The 11313-nt window shown below is 47.4% G+C and overlaps 2 protein-coding genes across 2 annotated transcripts; both read left to right on the top strand.

Annotated features, from left to right (window-relative positions):
- Positions 1-183: 183 nt before the first annotated feature.
- Aud_007736 (branched-chain amino acid aminotransferase, cytosolic) lies at positions 184-1608 on the top strand (the record flags this gene model as incomplete). Its single annotated transcript, XM_043292624.1, has 4 exons — positions 184-418; positions 487-784; positions 835-1533; positions 1596-1608. 4 exons carry the CDS (start codon positions 184-186, stop codon positions 1606-1608), a joined length of 1245 nt encoding a protein of 414 aa, XP_043148559.1.
- Positions 1609-8582: 6974 nt separating this feature from the next.
- Aud_007735 (bZIP transcription factor) lies at positions 8583-9593 on the top strand (the record flags this gene model as incomplete). Its single annotated transcript, XM_043292623.1, has 3 exons — positions 8583-8757; positions 8820-9382; positions 9462-9593. 3 exons carry the CDS (start codon positions 8583-8585, stop codon positions 9591-9593), a joined length of 870 nt encoding a protein of 289 aa, XP_043148558.1.
- Positions 9594-11313: the final 1720 nt, after the last annotated feature.

Here is an 11313-nt window from a genome sequence, read left to right as displayed (position 1 = left end):
CGGAGTTGTCTCTTGGGTCCGGCGGGAGGAGTCATCGCCTCCGCTTTTTAAGCTCCATTAATTTGCCCGGCCACCTAGCACTGTTTCCTCTCTTCCCCATTTCACCGATTGACGAAACTCTTCTGCTGATCTCTGATTCCTTCGATTTCGAAGTGCGCACAGCTGGTCAAATATTGCACAATCATGAGCTCGCTTCGTCAATTGACCCGTCATCGGGCGTTGCATAGCTTTGCTTCCGCGCGTGTTCGAGTTCAGAATCCGGCGACAAGACAGTCATGGCAGCGATATTTCAGCGCAACAGCAGCTCCTGCATCTCAACTAGCTGGTCCTGACCCTTCGAAGCTCACAATTACGAAGACCTCTACACCTAAGGAGCTGCAGGCACCAAAAGATCTTGTGTTCGGAAAGACCTTCACTGGTATGGGCTCCTTGTTCTCCGGAATCCGTCGTGCCAATCTAGGCACTAATGCGAATTTTTCTTGGTAGATCATATGCTTTCCATTGAATGGTCAGCGGCCAACGGTTGGGACGCTCCTCGCATCGTTCCGTACCAAAACCTTAGCCTCGACCCTTCGGCTTGCGTGTTCCATTATGCTTTCGAGTGTTTCGAGGGTATGAAGGCTTACAAGGATAAGAAGGGTCAGATCCGTTTGTTCCGCCCAGACAAGAACATGGCGCGTCTTAATAAATCTTCCGAGCGTATTGCTCTGCCTACTTTTGACGGCGAAGCTCTCATCAAGCTCATTGGGGAATTTGTGAGACTGGACAGCAGATTCATTCCTGAGTGGGTAGTGTCCTTATCCGCTTGAATCGACTGTCGCTGACTTCTGATAGTGCCCGTGGTTACTCCCTCTATCTGCGACCCACAATGATCGGCACCCAAAAGACCCTTGGCGTTGGACCACCGGGCTCTGCACTCCTCTTCGTCATTGCCAGCCCTGTTGGCCCCTACTATCCTACTGGCTTCAAGGCCATTTCACTCGAGGCTACTGACTATGCGGTCCGTGCCTGGCCCGGCGGAGTTGGAGATAAGAAACTTGGAGCAAACTATGCTCCATGTGTTCTGCCTCAGTTGAAGGCTGCTTCCCGGGGCTTCCAGCAGAATCTGTGGTTATTTGGTGAGGAGGAGTACGTGACAGAAGTTGGCACAATGAACCTTTTCATTGCCTTGAAGAACAAGGAGACTGGACAGAAGGAGCTAGCGACCGCTCCTTTAGATGGAACCATCCTCGAGGGCGTAACCAGAGACTCTGTCTTGGCGCTTGCGCGCGAGAGACTCGTCCCCAACGGCTGGACCGTGTCTGAGCGCAAAATTAGGATGTCTGAGGTTGCCGAGGCTTCTGAAGAAGGAAGACTGATTGAGGTCTTTGGAGCCGGTACCGCAGCCATTGTCAGCCCTGTGCGAACCATTAGCTACAGAGGTAAGATGGTTGATTGTGGATTGAAGGAAAATGAGGAGGCCGGCGAGATTGCTCTACAGATGAAGAACTGGATTGAGGGCATCCAGTACGGTGATGAGGAACACCCATGGAGGTAAGTTGATCGTGACGTTCGATCCAATGTGCGTGAGGATCCCAGACTGACATCGTCTACAGTTATGTACTCTAAATGGATACTGTTTTATCACGGTCCGGTTTTGAATTGCTTTTGCTATCTCACATGGGTTGGACTAGAAAAATTATTTTCTTCTAGCATCACGGCTTGATTTTGCGAATTTTGTGACCTGTCTAGCATGGCGCTGCCGTTAGCATGTGTTTGGGTCTGCTTGTGATTTTGATACATTGGAACAGCCACATTTCGATTCATTAAATCGCATCTGGGAGCATCGATTGAGAGGCTGAGGTTTGCACTCTGTTTGCCGTCTGTGAACCAATGCATTTTGAATAGACGTGAGGCGATATGTTAACATCCTGACCCTGGGACACCTCGTCACTAAACGAGGGCGAGAACGAGATGATCAGTGCTGCACCATAGCCGCTCTCCAAATTCGCGATATACACACAGCCAGTATGCTAGGAATCAGATTCGGCGCAGCTTGCTGAATGTGCTCGTTGGCTTGGTACAAAGGCCAGTATCGTGGCTGATCTTCTCAGATCGCAGGGGGCGCTGGACGCCTAAAGCGCAGGACTCAGCCCTATAGGTACCGGCTACAATGATCATGAACGACCACCCAAAATGAAGAATTGTAAAACTTGAGAAGAAGATAATGGGAACCTTCCCGAAGGATGACACTGTAGTATTCCGTATAACCAATCTTCATGCCGAGTATCTACCTGGGTCGACCATGTCTAGACTGGTGTCTAATCGGACTGTAACAGGGTACCTCTCCTTACCAAGGCACCCCACACTAGCCACCTCTACATGACAGGTACAACTTTCAGCATCTTAACCTAATCTGGTATCCGACTCGGTGCAGCTTAACCAAGTACTCCATACTAAGGAGTGCTCTAAGCGGTCGGCAAAGATTGATATGGCGTGCAAGCAAATACCCAAAATCCATATGTCCATAAACCAACAGTTCTTAAGCCCAACCAGCTGGATATTGGACAATTCCAATTGGACTTTCTGCGTCCCAGGGCCCAGGCAGACGCCAATCGCAGGATCCATGACAACCTTCGGAGTACTCCCGTCGGTTCAATGGTTTCGTCCGATTCGGCTCAATTTCACAAGGTATGGTAGGTAAGGACTGAAAGCCTTCATGAGACACGCTGGTCACAACCTAAGTACTACCATGGAATCTCTGTAGAACCTGAATTATCATTCGCTGACTCGTGTTGAAAGCGAAACACAGTCACAGTCCACTTGAGACGCACGCCCCGAATACGTAGGGTTGCCTTTTTTGGGCTAGCCATGCAGCCATCTTGTTTGCGAACAGGGCTGTGCAGACTGTCAATATCAAGGGCAGAGTTAGCTAGTCCTCATCGAGACTGGACTGTAAACCATTACACCATGTTGTGTAGTCTGGGGCTGCATGAGTGACTGACAAGTGTGCCCACGTTGCAAGCATTAAGTCGAGATCATTTCCAAAACTGCCAGAGAATGATCGTCGTCGTACAGATTATGGACCAGGCGAAAAGGGGGAGGGGTGGAACTGTGGAAGGGGTCTTGCTGAGCCTCATACCCAGTCTCGTTTCATTCGTCCTAATCACGGGGTGGAAGGGATGCAATTTTTGCGTCTTAGTCCTTGGATATCGCTTTTTCCGTTTTACCATTTTTCCGACGAGAGGTGTCCACAGTTACATACAGTGCAGGTGTCTATCATGAAGAATGTGTACAAATTGCACTAAGCTACTCCGTATAGTATCGATTGTCCTCCCATGACAGTAGAGACTACTAATACATAGTCATCATGGTGTCCCCACTTAAGTCTGCAAACCATGTGGAACGGGAAGATAGTCTTATCCATGATATGTAAGCCAGAGCGGTGATCTCATTGTTTTCTCCGTCAAGTCACCGGAGTTAGGGCCGAGAATCGCCGGAGTAGCGCAATTGATTTCGTAAATCCGCTCAGGAGTGGAAAGTGAGCTACGAACTCAAAAGTACACATACCATAGAGTTTCAAAATGGGACTAATGCAAGGATCACTTGGAGGCAAAGCCCACGATGCTGAAGATTGGCATATTGTGGTTCCATTGACGCGATAATTCATACAACTGATGAAAATTGAGTAATTTTCTTAACATGGTCTTGGGCTATCGAATGTACAGTATCGTCGGCTAAAGCCGAGTCTTGCATTCCAACGGCGGGCTTGAGGCTCTTGTCATGTAGTTGTACGGGCTTTGATTCGAGCCTTGACATCTGGGTAGAGACCGGTCCATGTTTTCTACCCGCCATTCCACCAATGACCACAAACAACTATGGAGCAGTTTGAATTATCAATCAAATCAGCCAAGTTGCGGCCCCCATCGCAAGATCAGTCAATAACATTTGATTCCAAACATTTTAGCAGGTTCACCTGACTCTCAGCCGCTGCGGATAAATCCTGCCGATGACTAGTGTACACCCTTAGCCTTTAGAGTCCCCGCACTTGCAAGTCTTCGACGGCTTCCCCGGCCGAGCAGCGGATAATATCCACCGATTTTACTGAGCAATCTAACCTGCTCGTACCGCAGTGGTCCCGTCAGTGGTCCGTCCATAAGAACGGTTTGATCATATCACTCTAGGCTAGTGTGCTAAAGAGACTTGCAGACCCTGATCCCCTTGATGACCTCGCCAACTTTCATGATGAAACGGTTGTCAGAAGTCAAGTCTCTTGGTGCTTAGCCCGTGCATCTTTCCGCACGAGGGGACGGATTTAGCGGGCTTAGCGGAGACTAAATGAGCCGTGGCCTAGAGCATGAGCCTGTGAAACTGCAGAAGAATACTGCAGAAACAATGCGAAAGCGCATGAGAATGCGTAAAAATAGTCCTCGAAATAGTAAATTTATCAAGTCTTGCATTATTGTCATTTTCCCACGGTAGCTACCTAGTATGAAGACGACTAGGTATATAGTTTCCCGGTTTCGACCAGTAGTAGGGCAGTAATATATGGTTATGTTGGTTGGGTGGGGAATAATGGCAGGGATCATGGCACGCCTGATCCTTGGACTGGAGTCTCGCGCTCAACTACTCGCTGCTCGGTCGTTTGGTGGAATGTGAAGACCTAAATTGAGACTTTAGGCGGCATATTTTACTTTGTGGTGGGGTTGCAAAAAGGGAACCGAGGAGCAGAATTGGAAGGACACTGGTCTACCCACGAGTTTCAGACAACAAACTCATCTCGAAGGCTGGAAATCATTAAGCCTGCAGATGCACGAGCGGATTATGGGTATTACAAAAAGGAGATCATAATGATTCATGACTGGCGGGGCTGGTCAGATTCACAACCAAGTCAGTTTCGTCCTCCACCGCCTTGGGAGTGGGCTTCTAGATGCTGGGTGGAAGGGCCAGCTGACAAGTCCAGCTCATCTCCCTACAATGAGTGGTTCAGACCCCTGCCAGGTGAGATTGGACCCTGTAAACCGGCAAGGATCTTCGTAGCCACCAGCGGTGAGATGAAGATTCAAAATCACTGCTCAATGGCTAGGATAGAAGAAAAATTGTACTCCTTGCGTTACAAAGACAGTACGATCTTGGCTAAGGAAAACAGGGAGAAACAGCAGCCTTTAGGGCTCCAAATTGAGTATTAGTTGTACATAGGTGCATGGAATTGTCAAGGGGCTCGGCAATCAAAAAACATGATTGGCAGCTGCTGAAAACACATCCTGCTGAATTAGTAAATTTAAACAACGCTAAAAAATAGAACCAATGAGCTATGGTTATACTACCTTGTCTCAGCCCTACAGGTGGGGCTTCAGGAATACACTTTGCGGGCACCTTGCGGTCTAGCGGACGAGCTAGTCCAGTATTGAAGGTTTAGGCGAGTCTAACTGTTAAGAAAATAGCCAAGAAATTGATAAGACATTATCTAATTCCTTGGATCATTAATGGAATGACAAGATTGGCCCACTCCTCCGAGTCATGCTGGGAATATTATACGCGAGCTGAAGATCTTTTTGCCTTAGGAATAAAACTACGCAATTGATATTGATATGCAGTAATTTTCGTCTATCAAAAACTTATGGATTTGTTTTGAAGAAAAATATACGATAAATAAATAATTAGAAGTGTAGAGATAAGCGATCAATCTGAGGGATGATCCTGATGGAGGGCAGATACTAAACTGGCAGTCGTCCTGTCAAGTTGCTCGTTCCTTTATGAGCCTATCTTGCACGAGCTGAACAGAATGTTAGAAAGATCAGCCGGAGCCATGTGGCTTGCAAGGCTGTTTGCCTGTAATACAGTGATTTGAGAGCTGAATGTATAAGGGAATGTCAGATGATTAAGTCACCGCCTCTACACTGCGCCTTCATTCCAGAAGATGTTTCCTCTTTGATTTCTTGTTTCCGGACCATACAGTAAGGATTAACAGAGGGCCAAAGGTCCTTCAGTTGGCTAATTTTACTCTGTAGCTCACCCCATATTTCCCATATCCCAAAAGGACATTGCAAGAAAACCAAATTCTCACAATCATGGAAAACAACCCATACGCCATACCCGTCTTTACCCACCTGGCTGGAGAAAGGGTGAGATCCTTATCCTTAGCTTTGTTGCCAAGATCTAGGGGTTACAACGTGGCAGAAGTCGAGACCGTGCGTCAGCTGTAATTTTTTACTCTGTAATCTGGATCACTCTATCTTCACAGATTTGGATTCTTTCCAAGGCCTTTTTAGCTCAGGCCTCGCTTGCACAAGGGTGCAAGGGGCCTCTTGAATGTAAGAGCAGTCCATAAACGGAAATTGGTCTAGACGGCGCGACAGGCTGCCTTCCACTGGCTACTCGCGCAAATAGGTATCCACAGCGCGCTCTCAAATCAGTCTAGACAACATGAGTGAATTAGTAGAGGCTCCAAGCCTCCAAGGCCCAAACATTAAATGATTTGGACATGCGGCTAGAACGGAAATAGTGGGATTGATGGCCCAACTACTCCGTCCGAACATTCCCTTCGAAATTGGGGGCTATATTGGAGCGTTAATCAGATTCGCCTAATGTATGTATTTCACGTAAAATTAGAACTCGGTTCTGACAAGCACGTGGCGGTATGGTTGATTAATGACTCGGAGCCCGTCATGTACCTTTGACGCTTCCACGGAGTGGTGCAGTGCAAACCGCCCGATACCATTTTTGACAGGGGAAAGAAGTTATTTTAATCGCCTTGAGGCATAGGGAACATTTCTATACACATACGGCTCCCCGCGCCCCTGAAATAGAACGTACTCTGAGCCGAATGACACCTAGACATATCTGAGACTGGAGAAAACGGAATAAAACTTCATGATTTATAGAGCAAGTGTTATTAAATTGGATTGATTAGGGAGGGTCACGAATATTGGGAACTTTCATAAAGATAACAAATACCATTCAGTAATATCCATCTGTGCAGCAATACCTCTAATAATACTATGCTTGTCGGAATACCGTCATCTACTCTATCCAGTCACGATCCATTCCTGTATGTTGACTCCATTCAGGCCCCCCCAACGGCAAGCCACCCAACATGTTTCCAAGGTCGCTTGTTTCACATTCGATGAGCACTATGGGACACCTATCCAATTTCGTAACTCAAAATAAAGTAGAATGAATGCCACGGGGGCTGTTGTAAAGGAGCCTTTAGTTATTATTTCAGAGAAGCCAAATGAGTAGGTTTTATCAAAGCCATATGGGAGAATCTATCAAAGTCCACCGGTACACTGCTTCTCCATCCAGCTATACTCTAGCAACATTCTTATCAATCTCATGACTTCCATGGTTTCCGTCCAAACAATACCCATCTTTTTGATAGTCATTGATCACAGCTTGTAAGAATGAGGGGTACAAAATAGATAAGAGATAAACCGTCGTCGGGGCATGTTCTGGGTTAGTTTTTGCGAACTGCATGGCATGGTATCATGGTTTTGATTGGTATTGTGCATCTGCAGCCCGGGAAAGGAGCAACATCTCCAGGTTAAGTAATCATAATGCGCCATGCTTCTTCTATTTCTGAACTACTCCAGAAAGAATGTTGCAGAACGCATTACTGTGAATTAAATTAAAATTTTGAGCCCCTGATGTAGACACTCAGCATGGTCTGGATATGGAGTACCTACAGTAGTGATTCATACCTCTGTTGGAATGTGGATTGATTGTGATACCTTGAACCACATGGCCATGATTAGTGCTCTCTATATCATGCCTGGGCTTGGTTATTGGGGATTAAACTAAAGTAGACTGTGGTAGCCTTGGGGGAGGTGGGGGGCGGTAATTCAAAGACTCAGTTAGCACTGCCTGATGTTGTCCTTCCTCCACGCTCCATGTCCATCCCTCCATTCAGAAGTGTTTTTACCCATTCTTCCTAGTCGGCAATCGGCCTGATCTCTAAAACAGCCTCACACACTTGACATTCCTTCAGCCCAGCTGGCCGACCAGGTCCACTAGCCGTGACGCAGCCCTGCACATCTATTCTTCCATTCAAGGAGGGTTCCTAACCAACAACACATGGTTCCAGATCCATGCCATGACCCCCCTAGAAGACTAGCGGGTATTTCCATTTTCCACCGTCCCATAAAAATAATAATCAATGAAAGGAAAATAAAATAAAATCAATAAACATATTACTCAACAATTGAAAATCATTTTTTTAATAAAGAAAATTAATTCTCGGAGCTCGGACTTGAGCTGTTATCTACGATTTGATTCATCATCATGGATTGGTTTCAGTCCGGATACAATGGCGGCTTAGCAGCCCATAGCTAGACGCCTGATTCTCCAGCTGATCGACCTTAGGCTTAGACTTCTTTTAAATACTCTGATGCTTCCTGTTCCTTCAGATGGATCCTCTCTGTTGATTCTCAGTTACCAGTTGTGAACTTTATCATTAGCCTACATTCTACTTCGTATAGAGCACTCAAACCCTCCTAGGTTCTCTGCTCTGCCTGAGCTTCGCTTAATCTTCCAAACCATTCTGACTTTATACTTCCTGCCATCTATACTTGCTACTGCCTTTCCCCCTATCCTTCCCTCACAAGATGCATCGTTCTACGAACAACTCGTACCATCAGTCTTCGAGCTCCCGAAGCTCATCATCCCACGGCTCCAGCAGTGCATTCAGTCCCAATGCCAACCCTAATGAGGACTGGACAAAGATCTCAGATCTTGCTGAACGTCGACGGATACAGAATCGCATTGCTCAGAGAAACTACCGTAAGTAGCTTATTTACCGGCTGGCGCTGAAAATGTGTTCTGACAATCTCCGGATGCAACAGGCAAGAAACTGAAGCGTCGCTTGGAGGACCTGGAAAAGAGGGCTGCTTCAGCTTCAGTGTCCCCAGAACGATCCCACGAGAAACCGGAGTTGCCGAAGCATGCGAATCCTGTGAAATCTCGCACCAGGAACAACCGCTCGTCCAAGCCAAACTCGGACACCAGTCACAGCTCTAGGGAACGCCTTCCCCCATACGACTGCTACAATAGCCAAGACGACCGGGGTACCATGTTCTCTCACCAATGCACACGGCAACTGTCAGCGTCACCCCCACCTGTTTTCTCATACCCCTCGTATCCGCATCTGGACCCATACAGACAGCCCAACTATGGCACCTCTCCCGCATACAGTTCGACTTACAGTGACTTGTCGTCCTTCCAAGGGGAGTATGGAACCCCAGTGCCTTCGATCATGCCCGTTGCGATGTCTGCAGGCGGGCCACTGAAGAGACCACATACCTATGCGGACGAAGAGATTATCAGTCCCTTCAGTATGAGCTACGCGACTATGGCTGGCATTGACTTGTGTCCGACTTCTCACCATCCGGGTGAATCTAATATTTCTGTATGTAACCTATCTTCTGGCCTGCGTGGATGCCATTCAAGCAAAGAGCGAGTAAGAAAGCTGACTTATTGTTCATTAGATCCCGTCTCTCTGTCAAATATTTGCTGAGGATCATTCCTCTCCGTCGACACCCGCAGAGACGTCCATTCTCACGTGTCCTCTCACACCCGAGTCGGACCCGTGCTCCCCGCATTCGTTTCCCTTTCTGTGATTGAGCTGTTGTCGCTTATTTGGGTTGTTGAACTACCAAATTTCCTTTTAATGATGTTACGATTCGATTCGCTGGGCCGCATGGGAGTTAAGAACTTTTGGATGTTGCTCTCCGCGGCGATCTTGGCTTTTTTCTTTCCTCACTCATTCTGGACTGATAGTCGTTTACGGGCTGAGTAGTTCTACTCAGAGAACATCTCCATTCATATGACGGTTTCTGGGCTTTCGGATGCCCATGTGTGATGCATGACTCGGGGCGTTCAATGTTTTACATTAAGAGACGGACCTTCATCTTAGGAGTTGGAATGGGAATTGGCAGCAATGCTGGGTTGATTCTCACTTTTTTTTGGTCCATCCACTTTTTGCTCGTTCCGTCTTTCGGTTCCGCTTGGATTCCTTAGAATAGCAGATGAATTTGTTACCAAACAATTGGCCTTTACTCAAATCATCATGAAAATCAGTACTACACGGCTGCGGAGGAACGGCGGGTTGATGCTCCGACTCCAGGACTGTGGGACGTATGGTAAATCGGGCATCTTGGATGTATTAGCCCGTATTGGTTTTTTTGGCCCCCAAATCTCCACAAAGTGCACCTACCATACTCTGAATCGGTTAGAGGCATTCCTTGGGCTTTTTCGACTGGAGTGCGAGGATGCTATTACCATGTGCCATACGTCTCGAACTTGAGATAGATATTCTCTCTACGGAGTACTCTGTATCACTGAACGTGCGCAATTCTTTGGCTACATTTCTGGTTGCCTGCTCCAAAGGATCAAGGGCCCAATCAATAAATAACATACACTATAATCACAGGAACAACGGCTGTATTTGGCTGGATCGGAGCGGGTTTCCGGACGATGTCGATGCTGTGCTTCTACGGAATAGTCCGCAAGTGCGTATTCAAATTGCCAGGCAAGAATACGACAGTCCATCCGACGCAATCCGTCCGACACCTGATAGGGAAGACCGACGACTCAGTAGTTACGGTCCACTGCAGCTTTCCAGTGTCGGGGCCAGAGAAAATGATTGGCTTCGCGCTAGAAATTGCGTTGATTCGTTCCCGCTGTCCCTCCTTGCAAGTTGCCATGGGATAGAAGCGATTCTTAATCCGTACCATTATTATTTCTTCGAAATTGACTCGCGACCAGCTGCCACGGGCCAGTTGCTGGTTTATTCTCAGTGGGGCTCTGCGCAAGTATGTACTAAGTATGAACCATCTAACATGCTGCGCCTCCACAGCTCCAGCCTGATGTGGTACAGTGCATTGGTCAAGGAGACACGGACCACTGGCAAGGAATCAAGCGAATTCGGGGGGCCTTGGACGTCCTGGTCTTTTGCTTTGAACTGTGATCAGTGGACCTCGTGCTACATCCATGGATAGCAGGTGGACGATGTCCTGCTCCCTTTTCGTGTAAGACAGGGAGACTGGAGCAATTCAGACAGTCTCAGCAAGATTGAACTCAAGTGATGATTGACAAGTGACGACTAAGTGCCCGCTGCTGGAGCCATCCCTATCCTACTGCAGAATTACTCATCAATCGAAAATGCGTTTTGATTGATAATCTCATCAAGGCAGGATGGGGATCATTATTCCTCCTGTCGGTCTTGCACGCTTGATGAGGCTAGCAATTCTACAGCGTGGTTAATTCTTATCTCGACCTGTCAGCGCATATGCAGATGCCTCCGCGCAGAAATGGAACCACATGAGAAGAACAAAGATT

Source organism: Aspergillus udagawae (assembly GCF_001078395.1).
Source record: "Aspergillus udagawae IFM 46973 DNA, scaffold_5, whole genome shotgun sequence".
In the NCBI taxonomy this organism is placed as follows: domain Eukaryota; kingdom Fungi; phylum Ascomycota; class Eurotiomycetes; order Eurotiales; family Aspergillaceae; genus Aspergillus; species Aspergillus udagawae.
This window is presented reverse-complemented; position numbering and strand designations above follow the sequence as displayed.